Below are 26,768 nucleotides of genomic sequence, written 5' to 3' on the forward strand. Positions count from 1 at the left end.
GTCCTCATGGGCATGTGGGAAATGTCCCCACGAGGGAGGATTTTTCTCACACACACACACACACACACGGTATTGGTCTCCTGATCACCAGTGGTTCTGCAGTCTCTCTGAGCTGGGCATCCACTTCCGTCTGGATTTCTTGTCATGGAGGACGTGCCACATTTTGTTCACAGGCTCATAACCTTCCTTCATCCTCTCTAACTTCTCCATGGGGATCGTCCCCTTACAATGGCTGAGAGGGAGGGAGGCAAACAACATGTCAACCACTATGCATGTTTGTGTACCATCTGTGTGTGAGTGTTGTCTGTGTGTGTGTGTGTGTGTGTGTGTGTGTGTGTGTGTGTGTGTGTGTGTGTGTGTGTGTGTGTGTATGTGTGTGTGTGTGTATAGACAGATAGCACTTCAACAACCAGGTCTCTGTGTAGGTCCGAATGGTAAGGACTAGTGTGTGTGTGTGTGTGTGTGTGTGTGTGTGTGTGTGTGTGTGTGTGTGTGTGTGTGTGTGTGTGTGTGTGTGTGTGTGTGTGTGTGTGTAGTAGCTGTACATGTCAGATGATGCAGGCACAACTCTGCTTTGGTTTCTCTGATCTCGGGTGCACCAGTACCTGAAGAGAATCTCTAATGGAATGACAGGGAGGTCCTCAAACTCGATCCAGTACCCACGGCGAAACGCCTGAATGAAACATAGTGTTATAAACACAGTATTGTCATAACAACATGTTCACATACACACACACACACACGCAGGCTAGAAGTAGTCCTTACCATTCGGACATAAGGCCACATCTCCCATTTACCCAGATTGGTGTTGTCAATCACGATCGGATGGACTTTACTTCTGATGGCTTCAAGAACTGCAGGGAGCAACTCATAACCATAACCCTTAAATCATCCTTAATCAATGGGTTCAACCAATCAATTAATAAATGACACAATTAATAAATGATCAAAGTCACCAATTAATCAACCAATCACACCATTAATAAAACATGAAGAGTTTCATTCCAAAACGCTATATATCCATTTTCAGAAATGTTGGTAAATTAGCTTATGAAAGAGATTGGTGTGTTTTTTTTCTCCATCTAGTCATGGCATGGGGTTGATAAATGACATGTATTAGTTTGAAACCTACCACTAGATGGTGTCATGTCAGAGACAAACAATCGCTATAGCACGAGGCTAGATTTATGATGAGTTGAATTTATACACTCTAAGAAAAAAAGGTGCTAAGTAGAACCATACAGGGTTCTTCGGTTTGTCCCCATAGGGGAACCCTTTTTGGTGCTGGGTAGAACCCTTTGAAGAGGGTTCTATCTAGAACTCTCTATGTAGGGTTCTTCAAAGAACCCCCTGTTTATTGTTGTACCTAGAACCCTCTATGAAACTGTTTGTTATTTATATTTTTTTGTGTAGCATAAAATTAATCAACCAATCAATGTACATGCAAAAACACAGATATTACAGTTAAACAAACAATTATGAAAATCTCCCTGCAATAGAGCATGCTGGGAAATATGATATATGGTTCTATGTAGAACCCTTCTTGCCTTCCAAAGAATCCTTCTTGCCTTCCAAAGAATCATCAAAGAACCCTTCCTTACAAAAATGGTTATAAGGATGTTAAAGGTTCTAGATAGAACCCTTTGCCTTACTAAGAACCCTTGTCTTCCAAAAAGTGTTATTCTGATCAAAACGGTTCTCGGTAGAACCCTATCCCTCCACAAAGAACCCTTTTGGAACCCTAAGAGTGTATGTTAAATATACAGCAAACCAACATTCCATTCCAGCTAAACAATGGATACATAGTGTTTGCAACACAACCAGTTTTAATCTAAAAGCTATGAATAAAAACTCTGAGGACAGTAATATTTGACACACACATGAAGGTGCCCAAGCATTCATTTCTGATGAAAAAACACAAATGTGAGAATTTGGTGGATATAGCGTTTTGGAAATAAACTCTTCACATCTAATTCAATAAATGAATTAATTAATCGATCAATAAATTAAATCGATAAATCAGTCAGTCCTAGACCTACCTCTGTTGCGGTTCCAGACATGAGCTTGGTGCAGGAGTTTCTCCTGGATCCCAACTATCTCCCCATTCTCCCTGAAGTAGTCATCTGTGTTGAAGGCCTCTCCAGACCCATACTCCTCCAGGATATTGCTGTAGACACACACACACACACACACACACACACACACACACACACACACACACGCATACACACACGCATACACACACACATGCACACACTCAACATCAACTCAGACAGAACATATATACAGCCTGTATACAGAAGTGTGTGTGTGTGTGTGTGTGTGTGTGTGTGTGTGTGTGTGTGTGTGTGTGTGTGTGTGTGTGTGTGTGTGTGTGTGTGTGTGTGTGTGGGCGTGTTTAACTATACTTGTGGGGACCAGAAGTCCCCACAAGAATAGTAAACCAAGAAAGATTTGACCAACTGGGGACATTTTGTTGGTCCCCACAAGGTCAAATGCTATTTCTAGGGGGTTTAGGGTTAAGGTTAGAATTAGTGTAAAAAATTCATCTTTACAAATAAAAAACAAGTTGACCCCTTAAAGCCAGATGGAGATGGGTAAATTAGACGCACATTCGGTCTTTATATTATTGTAATATAGGCTATGCTGCAGCAAATGTAGGCCTACCTGTCACAAGAAGAAAAGTTACCATGATGAGATGATAGGTCTACATGCATTGTTACCATGATGAGATGATAGGTCTACATGCATTGTTACCATGATGAGATGATAGGTCTACATGCATTGTTACCATGATGAGATGATAGGTCTACATGTATTGTTACCATGATGAGATGATATGTCTACATGTATTGTTACCATGATGAGATGATAGGTCTACATGTATTGTTACCATGATGAGATGATAGGTCTACATGTATGGTTACCATGAAGATATGATAGGTCTACATGTATTGTTACCATGATGAGATGATAGGTCTACATGCATTGTTACCATGATGAGATGATAGGTCTACATGTATTGTTACCATGATGAGATGATAGGTCTACATGCATTGTTACCATGATGAGATGATAGGTCTACATGCATTGTTACCATGATGAGATGATAGGTCTACATGTATTGTTACCATGATGAGATGATATGTCTACATGTATTGTTACCATGATGAGATGATAGGTCTACATGTATTGTTACCATGATGAGATGATAGGTCTACATGTATGGTTACCATGAAGATATGATAGGTCTACATGTATTGTTACCATGATGAGATGATAGGTCTACATGCATTGTTACCATGATGAGATGATAGGTCTACATGTATTGTTACCATGATGAGATGATAGGTCTACATGTATTGTTACCATGATGAGATGATAGGTCTACATGTATGGTTACCATGAAGATATGATAGGTCTACATGTATTGTTACCATGATGAGATGATAGGTCTACATGCATTGTTACCATGATGAGATGATAGGTCTACATGTATTGTTACCATGATGAGATGATAGGTCTACATGCATTGTTACCATGATGAGATGATAGGTCTACATGCATTGTTACCATGATGAGATGATAGGTCTACATGTATTGTTACCATGATGAGATGATAGGTCTACATGCATTATTACCATGATGAGATGATATGTCTACATGTATTGTTACCATGATGAGATGATAGGTCTACATGCATTGTTATGATGATGAGATGATAGGTCTACATGCATTGTTACCATGATGAGATGATAGGTCTACATGCATTGTTACCATGATGAGATGATATGTCTACATGTATTGTGTAACTGCACTCCATACTGAGATGGGCTGTCTGTCTCCACCCTGAGCATTGATTCATCATGCAGAGGCCGTAGATAAGACAGGTGTAATCATAATTTAACAGTTAATTTCACGCCATGCTGTTCATATAAATAATGTATTATAATTTACCGGATTCTCGCAGTTATTTATTCAGGGAACAGGGAGTGGTTTTGGGGGGTAAATCCCAGGTAAATCTCAGTAACTGGGTTCCTGCCATTCAACCCTAGATGTGTAGATATCCTGTGTTACATGTAGAGAATGAGTTTCTATAACTACGTTTACACACACAACCCAATTCTGAGCTTTTGCCCAATTATTGCCCAAAGATCTGATATGATTGGTCAAAAGACCCAATATATCAGAATTGTGCTGCCTGTGTAAAAACAGACATTGAGCACTGATAAAAATACGAATAAATAAAATGACACAAACTGGCATGAGCGGCAGGTGGTTCAAAACCCTGAAACGACAAGGTGAAAAAACAGTTGATGTGCCCTTGAGCAAGGCACTTAACCCTAATTGCTCCTGTAAGTCGCTCTGGATAAGAGCGTCTGCTAAATGACAAAAATGTAATGAAGGTTATTGGTGACTGTGAGAGGCAGCATCCCTCCCTGCAGCATATTTTTTAACCGACCGTTATCAGACAATCGGATGACATTTTTTTCAAGGCCCTCCCATGTACCTCAGGCAGTCCCTCTAGTGGATTTGATGATTATTGTTTCATTCACTTCTCACTTCCCCCCCCCCTGCTGCTCCTCCTATTGACGTTGGAGCTCGGAGCTGAAGCATTTCTCTGTGCCCTGCCATTACATCTGCGGTCCTGTGCATGTGACTAGTAAACTCATCTATCGTTTATCTAGTGTGTAGGCTGTTAGTTCTATTGACCAAATCGCAGTTGTTGTCTCTGTATCTGTGTAAAAGGCCTGGGGCCTCATTTAACAATACTGCGCAGAAACTATTCAAAAACGCTACTTATGAACGGAACTTAGAATGTTTGTGCACATAGAAAAAGTGTGATTTATCAAACGATCCTACAAACTTCATGCACATACCGGTAGGAGATAACCATTGATAAATAGCAATTGTTCTCAGCTTCAGTGCTCATTCACGACCTTGGATATTTGCATTTAGAAACAACCCTAATGAACCATATGGTCAAAGCACGTGGGGAATATACAACGGCGCAACCAAAAAAAAGCTAAGTGTTTTAGTTTTCTTTAATGAAATAAAAGGTGCTAGTGTCAGAGGTTGACTGCAACCAAAAGGTTTTATTTGGCTTGCTCATTGTGGCTTGACCAGTAAAAATAAAACCATAGCTACAAAGAGAGGACCATTAGGATAATTCAAATTGCTTTAGCAATGGCAAATATACTTCAAAAGAGTAGGCAACACTGACCAATAAGCCATCCATCCTCAACAGCTCCCTCCTGTAGTGTGTTCCACCTGGCCACCTTGCCACCACATTCAGCAGCGCCTTTTTTTGCGCATCAAGTAACCTATCACCTGTATGAGTGTAAGTGAGTGTAAGCCTTTTCTGTTCACATAGTTTAACTTGTTTTGGGATGGTGCCATCTATTGCTCCGTTCGTATTTGGGAACCCTGATGGCAAAGAAAAACCTCTTGACTTCAACATGTTGCGCGTTGGTGTATGGAAATTGTATGTAACCGTTCGTTTTTCCTGACGATTGCATCCAAAACATTGGCTCATTGAGGGCTGTGAGATGCAGATCGGCAAGCTCCGCTGCCAAAAACCCGAATTTTACACACACACACTCTCAAGCCAACGTTCATATTGATAAATCTCACACATTGCGTGGAAATGATCCCATACATGGTTTACGCACAGATTTGTGCCTATGCATGATTAATAAATGAGGCCTCAGGAGTCCTCCCCTAGGCCCAAGGCCCAGTTTCCTTAAAGTGGAACTGACAGCGTTTTAGCAACGTTACATCTTAATAGAATCTGTTCATATACACCCCCAGGAAGAATATTTTATACATTTTCTGACAAGCGAGCAATTAGATTTGGTCATGTTTTCATAAATTCTTAGAATGTTTGGGAATTACGTATAGTAAGGCATTTCTGAAAATTCTATAGAAATATAAAGTGGGAAAGTGGCCTTGCATTTGGACAATTAATAGACACTGCAGTAAATAAAACCTAATAAAAATCCAGGATCTGAGTCTATGCAGACCGGTGTGCCATAGCCAATCAAAGCTACAGTAGGCCTTTATGCAAATAAGCCATTTGCCACAGGGGCCTGTCATCATTCAATTTGCACTGGACTGTGTGTTTACAGGCAGTAGCAACAGTGCTACTTTAGATCATTGAAAAGCGTTCGCCAAAAGCCACAAAATACACCTGAATGGATTTCTGCAAATTTGTAAATACAACGGGAGTCCTCTTACATTTGGGAACTTTACAGTCCTATTGATCAAACAATCATGAAAAGGTAGGCTATCTCTCCCTCAGTTATACACATCAACAACAACAAGATCAACAACTAATGCTAGCCAGAACAAGATGAGCTAAAATCTATGAGCTAAAATCTGCCGGCCAAACCCTCCCCTACCTTAGACGACGCTGGACCAATTGTGCGCCGCCTATGGGTCTCCCGGTCGCGGTCGGCTGCAACAGAGCCTGGATCTCTAGTGGCACAGCTAGCACTGCGATGCAGTGCCTTAGACCACTGCGCCACTCGGGATTAGCACTGATAAACGATGAGGGAATAGTAGCCTGCTCGTCCTTCTGCAGCTTGACTGCCAATGAATGCTTGTCCCAACCCACGTTTTGACAACTGAATGGGAACTTGCCTGCCTGACCATTTGATCAATGCCAAATGCATTTCATTGACGTCTAGCTAAGGGTGCGTTCATAAATTGCCTCTAGTGTGTTAGAGTGCATTCTGGGTCGTTCAAAAATTCAGAGCATTTCGCTCTCCGAGCGTACACTGCACGATTGACACTGGTCGCTCTGGCCGAGGAATAGGGTTGATCTGAACGTTCCTCACAACGGCAGTCAAGCACCCAAGCTAACTTGCTAACGTTGGCTAGCCTGCTAGCTACTTCCCGACACAAATGAGAGAACACCTCACTCCAGTGGAGGCTCCTCAGAGGAGGAAGGGGAGGACCATCCTCCTCAGTGAATTACATACAAATTAAAATAGTGAAACATTTAAAAAGTGAAACATTTAAAACGTTTTTAGATAAAACTATATTAAATATATACACGTCACCAAATAGTTGATTAAAACACACTGTTTTGCAATGAAGATCTACAGTAGCCTCAACAGCACTCTGTAGGGTAGCACCATGGTGTAGCCGGAGGACAGCTGGCTTCCGTCCTCCTCTGGGTACAATGACTTCAATACAAAACCTAGGAGGCTCATGGTTCTCACCCCCTTCCATAGACTTACACAGTATTTATGACAACTTCCGGAGGACGTCCTCCAACCTATCAGAGCTCTTGCAGCATGAACTGAACATGTTGTCCACCCAATCAAAGGATCAGAGAATTAATCTAGTACTGAAACAGCTAGATAGCACTGCAGTGCAGTGCATAACATGTGTTCAGTAGTTTTGTCAAAGAGAGAGAAAGACAATAGTTGAACAGTTTTAATTAAATTATTTTCTTCAAAAATAAAGGAGAGGCAAGAGAGAGAGACAGAGAGCGAGCGAGAGAGAGAGATTGTCATATTTTTTCACTTTAAGTTTCACTTACTTAGCTAGCAAATGCAGCTAGCTAGGTTAGCCTACTCAAACACCCTGCTCAAACAGAGGGATGCTATGTTAGCTAGCTGGCTATGACTATTCAACACAACACTGGAAATCTTCCAAGTCAAGGTAGTGTAAGCTTTTGGTTTTACTACTTTATTGCCACCAGGGCCCGCCAGTGTAACTGCTAAACTGCTTACTGACTATACACTGTAACATTACTGCATGATTGTAGCGGGTTTATTAACGAGTTAGTTCTATTAGCTATGTTGACTATGATGTTACTTTAGCTAATATGGTGACAACGATGTAGGCCGTGTGTAGTGGTTATGATATGGTTTGTCTTGGAAAGTTTTTTTGCCTGGTCACACACAGCGGATGTGTTGTGCATTAAAAGTCCACAAACGAAGGGAAAGGGTGAGAGGAAGAGAGCGCATAGATGCGAGAAGGAATACAACGTGGCTGCTATGAAAGTGAACTGTGTTTACGAGTGATCAGGGGTGTATTCATTCCGCCAGTTCTGTTGAAAAAAAAATATTAAACAGAAGCAAATGTAACGAAATGGGGATAAACACCCTAGATCAGCTAGATGCAGACCTGTGTGCACCTACGCTGTAGACTTTAATTGATAGGCTAGGTTGTAGCAACCTCATGATGGGTATAGGGAACATTTGAGTATCATGTATTAGCCTAAACCTATCGGTGTTACATTGAACTGGGTGAATGGAATATGAATGACAGTCATCCAATATGCTGTAATAGAAATAAGGCAAAGAAAAATAAAAAAAAGTCCTCCCCACCGCCTCACTCTGACCATCTTACTTGCCCTAGCACAGCTGGTTAGGCTGTTTACATGTTATCTAGAGCCTTCGTCACTAACTCTTACTTTTTTTTGCCTACGTTTACTGACACCGGTCATATTCAGCTGGTGTTTGTAAATTCATCAGTTATTCTGCGCTCTGGCACACACGGTCGAGACGAAAGTGCTCTGAAATCAGAGTAGATGGCCAGAGTGAATTTACGAACGCAAGAGATATGCTAACAATTTGTTTCTCCTGTCTTGAATGTAGTTCTATTTTGCTATCTCCCAAAATAAATGTAATCACTTTGAGGAAAAGTTCAGTCAGTGAATCAGGTCATCTCCATGGTAACCAGAGACTCTTTCTGCCATACATGCCTTCAAACTACATAAAATCCTTAAATTATGCCCTTACGTAAGGAAATGTTTGAGGGGTTCTATGCAACACCCTTTAACAATTCCCGTAGGTAAGGGAAAATTGTTCCTTAAGGTAAACCTTTAAGTGGAACACTTAAGATGTTTTATGCAACCACGCCCAGGAGTCCTCCCTAGGGCCAGGAGTCCTCCCTAGGGCCAGGAGTCTCTCCTAGGAATCCTCCAACCGGGATTTCGGGAAAAACTGGGAATTTATTTGAAAGTTCCTGGAATTTTGCAACCCTAATCGTCCCTTCATCCCCCTTGGATTTTTTCACATTTTGTTGCGTTACAAAGTGGAATTGAAATAGATTTAATTGTGTTATTTATTTATTTTTATCTACACAAAATACTCCATAATATCAAAGTTATGTCTACACATTTGTTACAAATTAATACAAATTAAATAACTAAAATATAGTCGTTTTATAAGTATTCACACCCTTTGTTTAGGCAAGCCTAAATGAGTTTAGGAGTAAAATGTGGCTCAACAAATGACATAATAAATTATATGAAATAATAAGGGTTTACATGATTTTTTAAGATTACCCCTTCCTCTGTCCCCCATACAACATCTGTAAATACCCTCAGTGAAGTATTGAATTTCAAGCACAGATTCAACTACAAAGACCAGGCAGCTTCTCACAAGTCTCATAAAGAAGGGCAGTGATTGGTAGATTGCTAACAATAACAAATCAGACAATTAATATCTCTTTAAGCATGGTCAAGTTAATAATTATATGCTGTGGATGATGTATTAAAACACCCAGACACATCAGAGATACAGTCGTCCTTCTGAACTAAGCTGCAGGACAGGAAGGAAACTGCTCAGGGATGTCACCATGGTGATTTTAAAACAGCTACGGAGTTCAACGTGATGGGAGAAAATGCAGGATGGATCAACAACATTGTAGTGACTCCACAATAATGACCTAATTAACAGAGTGAAAATAAGAATACAAATATACAGAATAAAAAATATTCCAAAACATTTATTCTGTATGCAACAAAGCACTAAAGTAATACTGGGAGAGAAGAAAAACACGGCAAAGGAATACACTTTTTGGCCTAAATGCAAACAAAGCCTTATGTTTGGTGCAAATCCAACACAACACATCACTGAGTAACTGCTTCCTTATTTTCAAGCATGGTGGTGGCTGCATCATGGTATGGGTATGCTTGACTTTCGGCAAAGACTGGGGAGGTTTTCAGGATAAAAAGAAACAGGATGGAGCTAAGCACAGGCAAAATCCTAGAGGAAAACCTGCTTCAGTCTGCTGTACAACAGATACTGGGAGAGGAATTCACCTTTCAGCAGGACAATAACCTACAATACAAGGCCACATCTCCACTGGAGTTGCTCACCAAAGAAGACAGTGAATGTTCCTGAGTGGTCAAGTTCAGTATCGATTTGAATGCACAGAGATACCGTGACGAGATCCTGAGGCCCATTGTCTTGCCATTCATCCGCCGCCATCACCTCATGTTTCAGCACGATAATGCTGAACTAGGTAGCTAGCTACACACACTCAACCGTGGACCGCATCTCTCAAGCAATGCATGTTTGGATAAAGGGTGCGCACAAGCTCTGTATAGGGCAGATCAACAGGCACAACCAACCGACGACTTGCGGGCAGTGGGTTCTGAACAACAATGACAAAAACATTTATTTAAAAGAAATTATACCTCCACCCAAAAGGGCACTTTGGATACTGGATGGGCAAAGGGGCATGTGATCTGTCAGGTAGAGTCCTGTCTGTGCACGTGCCTGGACAAGTTATAGATTTTACTTAAACCTGCTTGAAAATCTATGGCAATACTTGAAAATCTATGGCAATACTTCAAAAACTATGGCAATACTTGAAAATCTATGGCAATACTTGAAAATCTATGGCAATACTTGAAAATCTATGGCAATACTTGAAAATCTATGGCAATACTTGAAAATTGCTGTCTAGTCATGATCTCCAACACTTTGACAGAGCTTGAAGAATTTTCAAAAGAATAATAGACAATACTATTGGTGTGCAAAGCTCTTAGAGAATTACCCAGAACACCCAAACGTGTTTCTAACATGTATTGACTCAGGTGGGTGAATACTTATATAATCAACGTATATTAGTGTTATATTTTTCATTAATCTTTTTTATATATATATATATATATATATATATAGAATGTTAGAGTATTTTGTGTAGACTATTGACAAAAAATGACAAATCAATTTGAATCCCACTTTGTAACACAATAAAATGTGAAAAAAATCCAAGGGGGGTGAATACTTATGATACCCACTGTATCTATGATTTACTATATTAAGATTTTGAGATAGTAGCCATTAGGGTTGAAGGCGGGAACCCGGTTACCGAGATTTACCGCCCAAAATTATTTATATGACCAGTATGATGGTAAATTATAATAAATTATTGATATGAACAGCATGACAGTAAATTATAATACATTATTTATATGAACAGCATGATGTGAAATGGAACTGTTAAATTGTATGCAATGTCTAAATCTGGATTCTCTAAGGCCTTCTCAAATTCTCTCTGGTCACTGCATGATAAAACATCAACGCTCAGGGTGGAGACCGACAGCCCATCTCAGTGTTTAGACCTATCATCTCATCATGGTCACTTATTTTTGCCGCAGCATAGCCTATGCTACAGTAGTATAAAGGCCGAATGCGGGCTGATCCATGCCAGTCTCTCTGCCAGTCTCTCTGCCAGTCTCTCTGCCAGTCTCTCTGCCAGTCTCTCTGCCAGTCTCTCTGCCAGTCTCTCTTGACTAAGAGTTGAGGAGAGACTGACTCCATCACTTCTTTTTATAAGAAACATTAATGTGTTGAAAATCCCAAATTGTTTGCACAGTCAATTTACACACAGCTCTGACACACACACTTAGCCCACCAGACATGCCACCAGGGGTCTTTTCACAGTCCCCAAATCCAGAACAAATTCAAGAAAGCGTACAGTATTATATAGAGCCATTATTGAACTCCATTACATCTCATATTGCTCAAATGAACAGCAAACCTGGTTTCAAAAAACAAATAAAGCAACACCTCTTCCCTATTTGACCTAGATAGTTTGTGTGTATGTATTGATATGTAGGCTACGTGTGCCTTTTTTTAAATAAATGTTTCAATTGATGTAGTTCTGTCTTTGAGCTGTTCTTGTCTATTAATTATCTGTATTATGTCATGTTTCATGTTTTGTGTGGACCCCAGGAAGAGTAGCTGCTGCTTTTGCAACAGCTAATGGGGATCCTAACAGAATACCAAAATACCAAAAAATATCAAGCTCTTGTTTGCTGAATGTTAAATACAGCGGCCAATAGAACTCACCCGTAGTTTGAAAGAAGAGCGAATGCGCGATGGCGGTAGGCTATAGGAGTTATTTATTCAGACCACCATAACCATTCAATCTTCGTGAAGAGAAGTGAAAGCCTTCTGCATCTAATTCTAGTCCTATGTTATTCAAGAACGTCATTAGAATCATGAATATAAGGACAACGAACCTTATTTCATTTAACTGTTGAAAGCGAGGAAGGAATGAAGCAACACTAAGAAAGAGAAGGTAGGCTAATAACAGGGGAAATAGTATAAAAATTTAATTCGCTAACCTATACTTGTAACTTTGTAGGCCGCATGTGCTGCAACAGAATCGCACGTTCTCTTCCTGCTTTATCATGGTTTGAACGAGGTGCATAATTCCAGTCCATATAATACAGTATAATACAATACAGTACAATAATACAGTTCATACTCGAAAAGATTAGCCTAGTGAATCTTGTTTCATTTATTTACCCAAGAGAGCATAGCTACATCTATGTGCTTTTATGTTTTTCTGTGGTGCTTAATGTGCAGTAGTCTATATGGTATCATATAGCCTATGTATTGGATAACGGCACAATCATTTGGGCTTTTTTTTTGGCTTGGGCTCATTAAATGTCTTTAATGTAGGGCTCATAAAATGTATTTAATCAGGCTCAGGTTGCATCAGGCTTGAATTTTCCATCAAAGCTCTAATCAAATCCAGACATATTGACATGCTTTATAATGCTTTTGAATGACACTTCCGGTTTTTGGCGGGAAATACCGGGTTACCCGGGAGAAAAGTGATTTATTCTCGGGATGGAACATTTGTAAAATACCGGGAAAATATTAAACACTAGTAGCCATCTCCGAATACCCATACGTGCGTCCTAAATAGTAGGCCATTTGAGTATCCGTAAAAAATGAAGTTTTATAGGATGTGACATTTCGAAAATGTTGTATACTTTAAATGCCAAGATGTCATGCTCATTTCGGCTTTGACAACAGCTGATAATCAGATATGGGGATGTGCTATCGAAATTAACCAATAACTAACTCAAAACAACGCAGTTCCGCATGAAGCATTCTCAGTATGCCACAATAGAACGTTTTATAGTAGCCTATGTGAATTTTCAAAAATCAAGTAGGCCTATGGTTTAAATGCCAGGATGTTATACTAATTTCGGCTCTTCATCTGTATAGTGGAATTCGATGAGCACTTTTCCACAATGCATTGGAAGAGGTGGGCTGCAAGTGATAGGCCCTAGTTCTCTTCAAGTAACCAATAGTGAAGCTTCTGTGGTGGTGTTCAAATGTAGGCCAAGGAGTTTTTGTTCTCCTTAAAATGATCATGAGTATTGCATTGAAGGCTACATCTTTGAAAACAGAGGTATTATTATTGTTATTATTATTTTTTTTATTTGTTTTGCCCAAAGTGGATTTCTCATTGAAAAGTGTGTGTTGTTCTCTGAGCCTTCGTCAGAGCTTTTAAACAATATATTAAACCATCTTTTGATTTCTGAATGTGCCGGCACCGGGGAATCGGGATGTGGCTGCGTTATTGATATCATGTTAATTAGGCCTTTTTATTTGAACATATGGATTGTTATAGTTTTGTAGGCTAGGCTACCTATTTCTTTATAGAATGTATAAATCAGCAGTCATTCTGATCTCGTTCCAAATGATCAGCGCTTTTGTTTATTATCTATGCTGTCCAGCGGTTCTGAATTTGCGATGCACGTGAACATTGACAAGTGTTGGTGTGTCTACTAGGCTATTTGATTTAATATATATGTTACAGCACTTTGGGTTCACTAATAATTATGTTGAAATGGAACCAAATAATCTGTTTCTAACTTCAGTCCTTTTTAAATAGGATAGATGGGCTATATGGTTTACTACGGCATAGGTTGAATTTGATAGTCTTCCTTTAACCAGACTGAGTAGGCCTATAACTCCATTCCTATTCTATTATGAGTTTAGACAAATTAATCAAATTGGAAACGAGCTATTATCAGGCTGGTTAATTTTTATTTTATGTATTTATTTAACATTTATTTAACTAGGCAAGTCAGTTAAGAACAAATTCGTATTTACAATGACGTCCTACCCTGGCCAAACCTGGACGACGCTCGGCCAATTGTGCGCCGCCCTATGGGACTCCCAATCACGGCCGGATTGTGATACAGCCTGGAATCGAACCAGGAATGCGATCCATGTCTGTTGAATTTGGAACTCGGCCCTGCTCCACCTGCTCAGCCAGTCAGGAGTAGGGTGACCACATGTCCCGGATTGTGCGGAACAAGTCAAGCATTTTGGTCCTCTTTCCCGGGTCCCGCAACCAAACAATCACGATGACATCTGATATTCTACGCAGCGCAAGCCGAGACCTTGGCCAATGTCATATGCTTGTCGTCAACTAATCACATTTCTCAAATCCTTTCTGGCTAAATTACAGCTAAACTTGGATAGTTAGGCCTAACTACTTACAAAAAGCGTGATTATGACGAAGACCAACAAAAGTAAGCCGCCCTATTAGACTGAAAGATACAAGGTACTTTTGTCAAACTTGTGAGGCTCTCCATTCGCTGAGAGAAATCAGAAATGTTTCATTGGCCAAATAATCCCAGATTTTCATAAAACAGCCACAGGTGGTCTCTCGTTTCTGCATCACCAAATTTTGCACGAAGCATCGGAGTATAGTCTACGTGCTCTTCAATTAGCTGCAAGTGCGCTTCAATAGCTCTTTGGAGCGTCGCTCTGCCACTTCTCACAATGGTGCTCGATTAGTGAAGTTAGATCAAAGCTGAATCAATGTCTTGGAAGATCACATATGACTAATTTGTATTCTACATGACATAACCAAATAGAACAGCATAGTTACTGTTACACCCAAAACACCACCTTAGTAATTTCGTATGAGATTTTAGGACGGTTAGGGACAGATCTAAATTTACTGCACACCCCTCCCCAAATATTTTCACATGACCCTCCCCTTGTACTGTTAAATAAACTGAACACCCTTCCCCTCATAGAATTAACTCAAAATAATGTTTAAAACCACAGGTCGACATCTGAATGCTCGGCTATGAAACGCCAACTGACATTTACTCCTGAGGTGCTGACCTGTTGCACCGTCTAAAACCACTGTGATTATTATTTGACCCTGCTGGTCATCTATGAACGTTTTAACATCTTGAAGAACAATCTGACCCTAATGGCCATGTATTCTTATAATCTCCACCCGGCACAGCCAGAAGAGTACTGGCCACCCCTCAGAGCCTGGTTCCTCTCTAGGTTTCTACAGAGGTTCCTGCCTTTCTAGGATGATTTTCCTAGCCACCGTGCTTCTACATCTGCATTGCTAGCTGTTTGGTGTTTTAGGCTGGGTTTCTGTATAAGCACTTTGTGACACCGGCTGATGTAAAAACGGCTTTATAAATACATATGATTGATTGAAATAACAATAACTGCAGCGACCCTGTGTTTATAAACGTGGATATCAACTTTTCCACTTCAGCATGTTTTTGTGGCACAGTCGATGCCACACTGGGCTACGGGCCAGAATGTTGAGGATTCGCCGACCACCACAGACGAGTTCACTCTCACTGCCTGTTTCATTACTTCACGATCAGAGCCAGTTGCAGACAATGATAAGATTGGGGGGAATCCGATTTTTTACATTTTTATGCAATATTTATAATTATATAAAATATATGCAACACATTTTCCACCAACAGGTTTCTGTGCCAATGCACAACACAACCAAAAAAACAAAACATACTGACTTCGGGCACTTCAATATCATGGTTTGCGTTTTCAACACCACAATAAATAGACTATGTCAATCTCGACAAACAGAAAACACCTCCCTACTTTAGGCATACCCAGTATTGAAGTCTTGGCTTGACATCTCCGAATGTCATTCAACTTTTTCCATTCATCATATTGCCGCTGCACAGTTTGGATTGATTGATTGCTTTCATTTGTCAGTAAAAAAAAAAGAAGACATAGGCTATATATGTATATATATGTCCTAGCCTACCTCTTTCAGTTAATAATTTCAATTAAGTTATTAGCCTTATATTTAGCTAATAAATGATGACCTATAAAGAAGCTTCTAATTTATAGCCTCTGTCTCTTGCGGAATACCCACCATGCGCTCTGCTGGCCTCTCCTTAAAAAACGCTCCTTAGTTCTTGGAGTCATTTACATTTTAGTCATTTAGCAGACGCTCTTATCCAGAGCGACTTACAGTTAGTGAGTGCATACATTTTCATACTGGCCCCCCGTGGGAAACGAACCCACAACCCCGGCGTTGCAAGCGCCATGCTCTACCAACTGAGCTACAGCTACAGGAAAAGCTACAATAGAATAGCTTGCTGAAATAATTACTTTTTAGCATTTCTTATACTAACAGACTATTGGAAGAGGGATGCAAGCTCTTGTTTGCTGAACGTTAAATACAGCAGCCAATAGAACTCACGGCCACAGGCCATGGTAAAAACTGAAATAATCTGTAATTGCACAAGGGGTTCACATACTTTCAAGCAGCACTGTATATAGCATTTATTTGTTCAGACTCCTAACCATTCAATCTTCGTGAAGAGAAAAGAAAGCCATCTGTATCTTATTCGAGTCCTATATTATTCAAGGACGTCATTAGAATGATGAAGATCAGGACAACTAAACTGATTTAATTTAACTGAAAGCGAGGAAGGAATGAAGCAACAATAGAGAGAGAAAGAGGACGTAGGTTAATAACATTAGGGGAAATATTATGAAAGGTATGCATGCATCAGCTTCTAATTATACAAATTTAAAATAGGCCTATAATTGTAACATGTTCGCTCCCAGGTTCATGGTTTGAAAGAGGTGCGTAATTCCAGTCCAAATAATACAGTGTAATATAATATAGTAGGCAATTGGCCAAATGAGCCACATTTAAGTGTCTTTAGAAACAGTCTATAACAAATTACAAAAACACTATTCCTTGCGTTTCGATGTGTAGCATATACAAAACTTTATAGCCTAATGTATTATTGTTTTCTAGGCTATAATAGCCACACCACACCAAACATTCACAAAAGTTTCTAAACTCTATTAGGGTAAATGTAAGTCAAGCCATTGTTTCTAGGGAATTTATGAGCTGGCTATTATATTGTGGTACACAGAATTACAGTTGGAACCAAATAATGAAATAAAACAATGGCGAACCGGTTTAAACCTTCACAAAAGTTTTGAACAGGCTATATTACAGCAATTACCAACAAAGGCACGTGCCTACTGTACCCAACAAATGACAGAAATAGACGAATGTTATTTATTTTACACAGTGGCGACCCGTCATTCAGGGCAGGTTGGCTATTTTTTTTGACAAATGACAGAAATAGGCTAATGTTATTTATTTTACACAGTGGCGACCCGTCATTCAGGGCAGGTTGGCTATTTTTTTTGACAAATAACAGAAATAGGCTAATGTTATTTATTTTACACAGTGGCGACCCGTCATTCAGGGCAGGTGGGTTATTTTTTTGGACAAATGACAGAAATAGACGAATGTTATTTATTTTACACAGTGGCGACCCGTCATTCAGGGCAGGTTGGCTATTTTTTTTGACAAATAACAGAAATAGGCTAATGTTATTTATTTTACACAGTGGCGACCCGTCATTCAGGGCAGGTGGGTTATTTTTTTGGGACAAATGACAGAAATAGGCTAATGTTATTTATTTTACACAGTGGCGACCCGTCATTCAGGGCAGTTGTGTTATTTTTTTGGACAAATGACAGAAATAGGCTAATGTTATTTATTTTACACTGTGGCGACCCGTCATTCAGGGCAGGTGGGTAATTTTTTTGGACAAATAACAGAAATAGGCCAATGTTATTTATTTTACACAGTGGGGACCCGTCATTCAGGGCAGGTGGGTTATTTTTTTGGACAAATGACAGAAATAGGCTAATGTTATTTATTTTACACAGTGGCGACCCGTCATTAAGGGCAGGTGGGTTATTTTTTTGGACAAATGACAGAAATAGGCTAATGTTATTTATTTTACACAGTGGCGACCCGTCATTCAGGGCAGGTGGGCTATTTTTTTGGACAAATGACAGAAATAGGCTAATGTTATTTATTTTACACAGTAGCGACCCGTCATTCAGGGCAGGTGGGTTATTTTTTTGGACAAATGACAGAAATAGGCTAATGTTATTTATTTTACACAGTGGCGACCCGTCATTCAGGGCAGGTGGGTTATTTTTTTGGACAAATGACAGAAATAGGCTAATGTTATTTATTTTACACAGTGGCGACCCGTCATTCAGGGCAGGTGGGTTATTTTTTTGGACAAATGACAGAAATAGGCTAATGTTATTTATTTTACACAGTGGCGACCCGTCATTCAATGCAGGTGGGTTATTTTTTTGGGACAAATGACAGAAATAGGCTAATGTTATTTATTTTACACAGTGGCGACCCGTCATTCAGGGCTGGTGGGGCAGAGCCACCTGTTTTGAGCCCCAACTGTTTTTTTGCTGTTGCCTGTTTTGCATGTTATTTTGGCATTAATACGTGTCACATATCAGTTTTCAAACAATGTACGAAAAAAAGAAAACTTTGAGTTAATAAAGCTGCATACAAACATGGTCTCTTTTTTGCTTTCTTGAGTAAGGCAGCTCCAAAATGCAGGTGTTTCAGCCTAGCTCAGTGCTTTCTGTGGTGGTGGAGCAGCAAGCGGAAAATACGGAGCGTAGGGGTTGGTAATGTTCTCTAGTTGCGCCGTGATTGGCTCAGTGTTCTGTCACTACATCACCGCAAAATCTACCGAGAGAGCTCGAAAATTCAAGCCCCTTGGGCGCTGTCATATAGTTACATTAGAAGTGCCCATCCAAGAAGGCTCAAGGTCATTGGCCACAGATAAAATGACGTCAAATCACATTATATCTACCGTAGCTTTGATTAGACTGATCATGTCAACATCATACTTTCAAAATCTTAGCTAGCAAGCTAGCAGTCATCATCATGAATCAAGTCGACAATCTACTGGAAATTCCTTTTCAATCCTTGTCATATGAAGAGAAATAATGAAGAGAAATTATAGATAAAACGTATCGGTGCTCATCGGCCATTGGACATAAACATTACACAACAAGTTGGAAAATGCAAATTCAACAATGAGTGGTTTGGAAGGAATCAGTGACTAACTGCAAGCATTGTAAAGCAATCACTAGCCTGCTATTCAGTGGAGTGGGTGTGTGGTACAAGTCTGGGTTTAAGGGTGGCAGGTAGCTTAGTGGGTAAGAGCGTCGTGCCAGTAACCGAAAGGTTGCTGGTTCTAGTCCCCGAGCCGACTAGGTGAAAAATCTGTCGATGTGCCCTTGAGCAAGGCACTTAACCCTAATTGCTCTGGATAAGAGCGTCTGCTAAACGACTAAAATGTAAGTGTCTCTTTTCCAAGCTTAAAAGGATAAACATTGGCCATGCTATCAATCCAGCATGACTTCTGCCGGGTTCAAAACAACTGGAAACTCGGAACTGGGAATCTCAGACTTCAGTGAATTCAAGACAACTGGGAACGCTGAAAAAAACAATCTCCGACTGGGAAAATACATTTTGAACGGTCATCCAACTCGGAAATCCAAGTCGGGAACTTGGCCCTCTTTCTAGAGCTCCAACCTGAAGATCACTGAAGTCATGATTCGACCTTGTTTTTTCCCGATTTCCCAGTTGTCTTGAAAGCGCCATAAATCCAGAGAATGCCAGACTTTGATGACAAAGTTTGATGACAAAATTTGCCCACGAAGGACCGCCGCGCCACCTTCCTGTTCAAGTGAGCACAGCACAACAAGGTGAGTCCAAAAATGTATTGTATGCTGCTGCATAAATGATGTAATATGCCAGGGAGATATGTATACTGTAGCTAAGAAAGTAATGCTAAGTGTATGTTGTGTAGTAAGCTGTTAGTAGCCCATGTGCCTCACCCTAATAATTTGGTCCCTTTTCCCCTCATAACTTAACCAACTGTTCTGACTTGGTGGTGCACATGTAGCCTACAGCCTGTTTTAGAGAAATGTCATCATTGAATATTGTGAGAGCTTTCATTGTCTGCTAATATGGCCCTTTATTTATCCTACGGTTCTGACTTGGTGTACAGGGAGACACACTGTAAGAATGGCCCATGTTCTGAATTCTGTCACTGCACATTTCAAAAGTGAAGAACAAATAGTTATATTGACTACGTCTGTCCTAGCTCGCTCATTAATGTCTTAATTGATATTACGGATTGCCTCTTATCCGCTCGTCGTCCCCTTATGCCATAGTATGTACATTTCAATTGTCAGTAGAAACCACATTTGTTTAAGCAAGTCAGCCATATCAGCTATGTTTTTTTAAGGCAGAAAATGAGGCTGAATGAACTGTTTTGCTGCCAGACAAGGCTCCGCTGATAGCCAGGTGTAGCAGTGGTAAGGTGTTGGGACTCTGCTGTTGGGACAGCTTTATGTAGGCCCTAACAGTTTGTGGGCACCGTTTGTCACCGTTGTAGTGCAATTAATGTATAGTTTAGTGTTGTGTTGTGTAATGGCTTTGCTGGCATGCATCAACAAAAAAAAAAGGGAGTTTTCCCCACAAAGATTTACATGCTAAAATCACCACTGATTTTACAACAGACTTATAACCTATCTTAAACTAAATATGGAGCACACAATTACAAAGACAGATCGAATTTAATTTAGCCAATGAAAATGTCTCAGGTTTTACATATTTAAAAAAAACTAGTTTGGATTAATAAATAGGCTTACAATAATAACAATGATATACAATAGGAAATACTAATGTTAAAACAAATGATTATGAATAAATGTAAGTTCCAAAATTGCATCCTACCTAAACAGGGAGTTGCACAGTAGCCTGAATTGGGCCATGCCAACATTCTTCTCATCTTCCACTACAATATTAAAACATATTACATTCCCCTTGTAGGCATACTCTTTTTCCTGAAACGTTTGTTTTACTTCAATGAAAAAGGCTTCCATCTTCACAATCAACAGGGGCCCAGGCTCCTCACTCGCTCTCTCCTAAGCAGCAGGCTCACGTACGCGTAAGGCATGAGAGAACGGTGCTGAGGGGCGAATTCGGAGTGTAGGCTATTTACATTTAAGTCATTTAACAGACGCGCTTATCCAGAGCCATACGTTTTCGTACTTTTTCGTAATGGTCCCCCGTTGGAATCGAACCCACAACCCTGGCATTGCAAACGCCATGCGCTACCATCTATACCACACGGGACCCACGACAGACAAGTCTCTTGTGGACAGTTTGGCATGCTACAATTTTATTTATTGGCTTTTAATTTTTATATTGGGCAAAAGCTGGAATTAGACTACCGGCTAAGGGAAACCCTTGTGCAATTTCCCATCAGAGTTGTGTTTCCATCAAATTGACTTGTTGCAGATAAAAGTCGGTGCGTAAATACATAGCGCACATAAAAATAACTTATGAGGTTAAATTCCCATGTAGCGAATAAAAATACAAGTTAAATGGGTTTCCATGGCATTTTCAACTCCTACTGCCTACTGATGGTTTGTCGCTATTAAATGGAGTGTAGGTATAGCGAATATGCCCACTCTAGTATTTGCACTTGCGCTCTAGCCAAAAGCTAGAGGGGGTAGCCTAATCAGATTAAAACAGTATGACTGGTTGTGTTTATGCCACATATAAAAGGTAAGACATTTTAAAAGTTAAATTATAAACATTTAGGCTATATAGCCGCTCGGATTAGAGAGGAGGCAGAGCGCGTGTTAAGCTTTTCCTGAATAACTAGGCCTGCCAAGAGGGCGTATGTGTTGCTACATTATTATAGGACGACTTGGGAGAATGATGATCTGCAACAGACAGCGCATTCAGTATCAGAAGTAAAAATACAGCCATACTGGCCTGCTACTGTGCCTTTCTAGACCTTATAAAGCAGCGAGTAGTCAGTCCCACAACGGATCCACGTCGAATTAAACATTCAAATCACTGGGCTTTTACAGCGTCATTCCCCTGCAGCCTAGAGTAGAACGTTGCACTCACTTGAAAACAATAATGCAATTATTCATTGCATTGTGGTGTTGTAGACACGTCTAGGTAGGATAATGATGTTGTCCCTAAACAAGATCAATAGGGGAGCTTTCTGAGCTGTGTGTTCCACTGTTCTTTCATGCGCAATGATGCACCTGGCCTATCCACTGCCTATCAGCTATTCCTATTTGTTCTTGTCGATTCATATTGAAAATTGATGCAGCTTTGAATAATTGTACATACGGTATGATTGTTGGTTAGCCTATCGCTGATCTGGACAAACATGGTCTTAGAGTCCTTTAGGTGCCTTTTGGTAAACTCCAAGTGTACCTTTTACTGAGGGGTGGCTTCTGTCTGGCCACTCTACCATAAGGGCCTGATTGGTGGAGTGCTGCAGAGATGGTTGTCCTTCTGGAAGGTTCTCCCATCTCCACAGAGGAACTCTGGAGCTCTGTCAGAGTGACCATCGGGTTCTTGGTCACCTCCCTGACCAAGGCCCTTCAACCCCCGATTGCTCAGTTTGGCCGGGCGAACAGCTCTAGGAAGAGTCTTGGTGGTTATAAACTTCTTCCATTTAAGAATAATGTTCTTGGGGACCTTCAATGCTGCAGACATTTTTTGGTACCCTTCCCCAGATCTGTGATTTGACACAATCCTGTCTCGGAGCTCTACAGACAATGCCTTTGACCTCATGGCTTGGTTTTTGCTCTGACATGCACTGTCAACTGTGGGACCTTATATAGACAGGTGTGTGCCTTTCCAAATCATGTCCAATCAACTGAATTTACCACAGGTGGACTCCAATCAAGTTATAGAAACATCTCAAGGATGATCAATGGAAACAGGATGCTCCTGAGCTCAATTTCGAGTATCATAGCAAATGGTCTGAATACTTAATTAAATAAGGTAATAATTGTTTTAATTTTTAATAAATTTGCAAACATTTCTAAAAACCTGTTTTTGCTTTGTCACTATGGGGTATTGTGTGTAGACTGATGAGGGGGAAAAAATGTATTGATCGATTTTAGAATTTGCTTGGATTGAAAACAAATACAGGAAGGCGTAACACCATCTGCTCAAATTTGATCACAACAAAGTAACTGAAGAAGATCTAAATGCATATTCCCATGAAACGAATTGAGATCAAATGATTGGCAAGCAGATGCAGTTTGGACGTTTCACTGGTAAAACGTGAAGAACACCGCCAACATTTTGTAATAATGTAGGCTACACTGTCTCGCTAATGTCCCGCAAAATCATCCTGTTGTCCCCGGATTTCGGTATTTTAAATGTTGTCACCCTAGTCAGGAGACGATATACTTTTTACCATACGGGTCGATATATTGATTTATGTATGTAAACATTTTGAGATAGTATCGACATTTTGTTTTAAATAGTGGCGGGAAAGAATTTGCTATACTTCTGCTACAATAATATCCTGCAGGTGCTTGACTCTTTCCCCGACACCAAGTCTATTGTTTCAGAATGGCAACACCCAGAACATTCAAAAGTAGGCCTACCGTTCAAACCGTTGGTTTAAAATTCACACGGTTAATTTTTTTAGGTATCACATGTTAAAAATGTTACTGAAAAACAGGGTTTCCTTCATCATGAAACCTTGTTTGATATACACCCTTTAACAAATACAAGTAAAGCTGATCAATATGCTACATCAGTACTGTGTGTCTAAGACAATTTTCCAAACAGTTCATCCTATCCTATATTTAAGAATAATTTACAGACGTTATATCAATTTAATCTGTGCAATAAGTTATGAACCAAAATTTCGTGTACAAGTTTTACATTTGATCAAGAATAGGCTAATCAAGGATAACGGAATACTTAAAACATTGACCATGGAAAACAATTCACCGTGCATATTTAAACATATTTCTTTTGATAACGGTAAACGTAATTGTTTGCTTTCGCAATGTATTTATTATCATCAAGAAAAACGACTTGTTCAGCTTCCTCATGCGATCTAAAATGTTTTACCTTGCCCGTTTTGACTTCCCTGATCCGGGGAGTCCTCTGATAATTATCATGAGCCTTGTCCTCTTTCTCCCCATTTTCAGTTACAATTTTCAGTTCTTTCACCGTTACAACTACTTAATAATAATCCTTATAACCAACTTATTACACCTTTCTGATGGTAACACGGTCGAGTGTTCGAGAGCGCCAACGTCTGTCTGTATGGTAAAGTCTTCTCGAATAGCCTACTGTTCACCCAATAGTTGCCTACCGACCCAACCCCAGGAAACTATGGGACTTTCCTGTCACTTGAGGCGTTGCACCAGCGACAGTATTTCATAGGTTGAATTGTTTTTGGCAACATATCATAATAACTGCCTCAAAAACAACATGTAGCCTAAATGTAAAAATAAATAAATAAGGATAGCCTAACCTCAAAGCTTTACACATTAATTTAAGCATTTTTGTTTAAAAAAAACAACAACATTACAAGCCTATATATTTTGTTACATAGCCTTTTATTTATTTTTTATTTTTACATCAAAACTGACCAAGGCACTCTTTGAAGAGAAAGGTTTTCAGATGCTTTGGGGAGATGGGCAGCGACTCTTTAAAACTGTAGTTTGAAAAAATCAAAGAAAAAGCAGTTGTTCACTCAAAAGAGAAGAGCAGCATGTCTTCATCACTAGAAGTTCCCTTCCTCTTGGCTTTGCTCCCAGCGGTTTATGGAGTAGCTGTCATAAAGTATTGTACATCCCGGATGATGGCAGTTTAAGCTTAAAGGCCCCAAACAGTCAATCTGATTGCCATGTAAAATAGCCTTTTGAGTAACTAAAATATCACCCATAATATTGGTTGTGGATAGAAATGCTCAAAATTGGAGGAAAATTACTTTTTTTCTCATGACTAACTACCAGGAAGTTTGAAAAGACAGCTGAGTGGGCGGGGAGCTTACAGTGCATTAGGAAAGTATTCAGACCCCTTCTCTTTTTCCACATTTTGTTACATTACAGCCTTATTCTAAAATGGATTAAATTCGTTTTTCCCTCATCAATCTACACACAATACCCCACAATGACAAAGCAAGAAATTTATTTTTTGTGTGTGTGCAAATGTACTAAAAATAAACAACTGAAATTGAGCTCAGGTGCATCCTGTTTCCATTGATCATCCTTGAGATGTTTCTACAACTTGATTGAAGTCCACCTGTGGTAAATTCAATTGATTGGACATGATTTGGAAAGGCACACACCTGTCTATATAAGATCCCACAGTTGACAGTGCATGTCAGAGCAAAAAACCAAGCCATGAGGTCAAAGGAATTGTCCGTAGAGCTCAGAGACAGGATTGTGTCGAGGCACATATCTGGGGAAAGGTACCAAAACATTTCTGCAGCATTGAAGGTCCCCGAGAACACAGTGGCCTCCATCATTCTTAAACGGAAAAAGTTTGGAACCACCAAGACTCTTCAATATCTCGTACACAAAGTGTGGCATGACTGTGAAAATTACAATATTCTGAATCAGAGGAGGACGGAGAAAAAGTTTCAGATTTAGTCATCAACAACATGTCTGAACAAGGGGAAACTCGGTAACACTTTACTTGACACCCAGCGTCATAACACGTTATGATACGGTCATAACCATGTCATAATATGTCATAACAGTTGACATAATGTGTCTTAACCTGTCATGATATGGTCATAACACTGTCATGACACATATCTAGACCCGTTGTGACATATATTGCGTTATTTTATGGCTGGTTATGCCACCTACATAAGAGTGTAAAACCCCACAAAACCTACCATGGTAGTTATTTTATGGATGGTTATGACACTTACATGAGTGTCAAAACCAACAAAACCTACCACACAAGGCAAGACATTCCATTACACCATAGCCTACGTGTTTGTTATATAACTTTTTAATTTTTTTATTGACCATATAAAATTATAATTGTAATTGCACACGCATTTATGTCAGACACACACCCACCCCAATGCTCTGTTGCTGATGACTGGGATGAATGCAAGATCAGATTTCAGTAACAGGACAAGACACCCTCTTTTTGACTGATGACTGCGAAAGTATCCAACCCCCTTGGCATTTTTCCCATTTTGTTGCCTTACAACCTGGAATTAAAAAATTGATTTTTTGGGGGTTTGTATCATTTGATTTACACAACATGCCTACCACTTTGAAGATGCAAAATATTTTTGGTGTGTGATACAAACAAGAAATAAGACAAAAAAACGGAAAACTTGAGCGTGCATAACTATTCACCCCCCGCAAAGTCAATACTTTGTATAACCACCTTTTGCAGCAATTACAGCTGCAAGTCTCTTGGGGTATTTCTCTATAAGCTTGGCACATCCAGCCACTAGGATTTTTGCCCATTCTTCAAGGCAAAATTGCTCCAGCTCCTTCAAGTTGGATGGGTTCCGCTGGTGTACAGCAAGCTTTAAGTCATACCACATATTTTCAATTGTATTGAGGTCTGGGCTTTGACTAGGCCATTCTAAGACATTTAAATGTTTCCACTTAAACCACTTTGAGTGTTGCTTTAGCAGTATGCTTAGGGTCATTGTCCTGCTGGAAGGTGAACCTCCGTCCCAGTCTCAAATCTCTGGAAGACTGAAACAGGTTTCCTTCAAGAAT

General features: G+C 39.9%; 1 protein-coding gene across 1 annotated transcript; it reads right to left on the reverse strand.

Annotated features, from left to right (window-relative positions):
• LOC121541283 (NEDD4-binding protein 2-like 1) lies at window positions 1-24,370 on the reverse strand. Its single transcript, XM_041850269.2, has 5 exons — window positions 24,133-24,370; window positions 2,040-2,167; window positions 766-854; window positions 606-673; window positions 1-232 (listed from the first exon to the last, which is right to left on the reverse strand). Exons 1-5 carry the CDS (start codon window positions 24,204-24,206, stop codon window positions 85-87), a joined length of 507 nt encoding a protein of 168 aa, XP_041706203.1. The 5' UTR covers window positions 24,207-24,370; the 3' UTR covers window positions 1-84.
• Window positions 24,371-26,768: the final 2,398 nt, after the last annotated feature.

The sequence above is a fragment of the Coregonus clupeaformis genome, chromosome 27, assembly GCF_020615455.1.
Source record: "Coregonus clupeaformis isolate EN_2021a chromosome 27, ASM2061545v1, whole genome shotgun sequence".
Classification (NCBI taxonomy): Eukaryota; Metazoa; Chordata; class Actinopteri; order Salmoniformes; family Salmonidae; genus Coregonus; species Coregonus clupeaformis.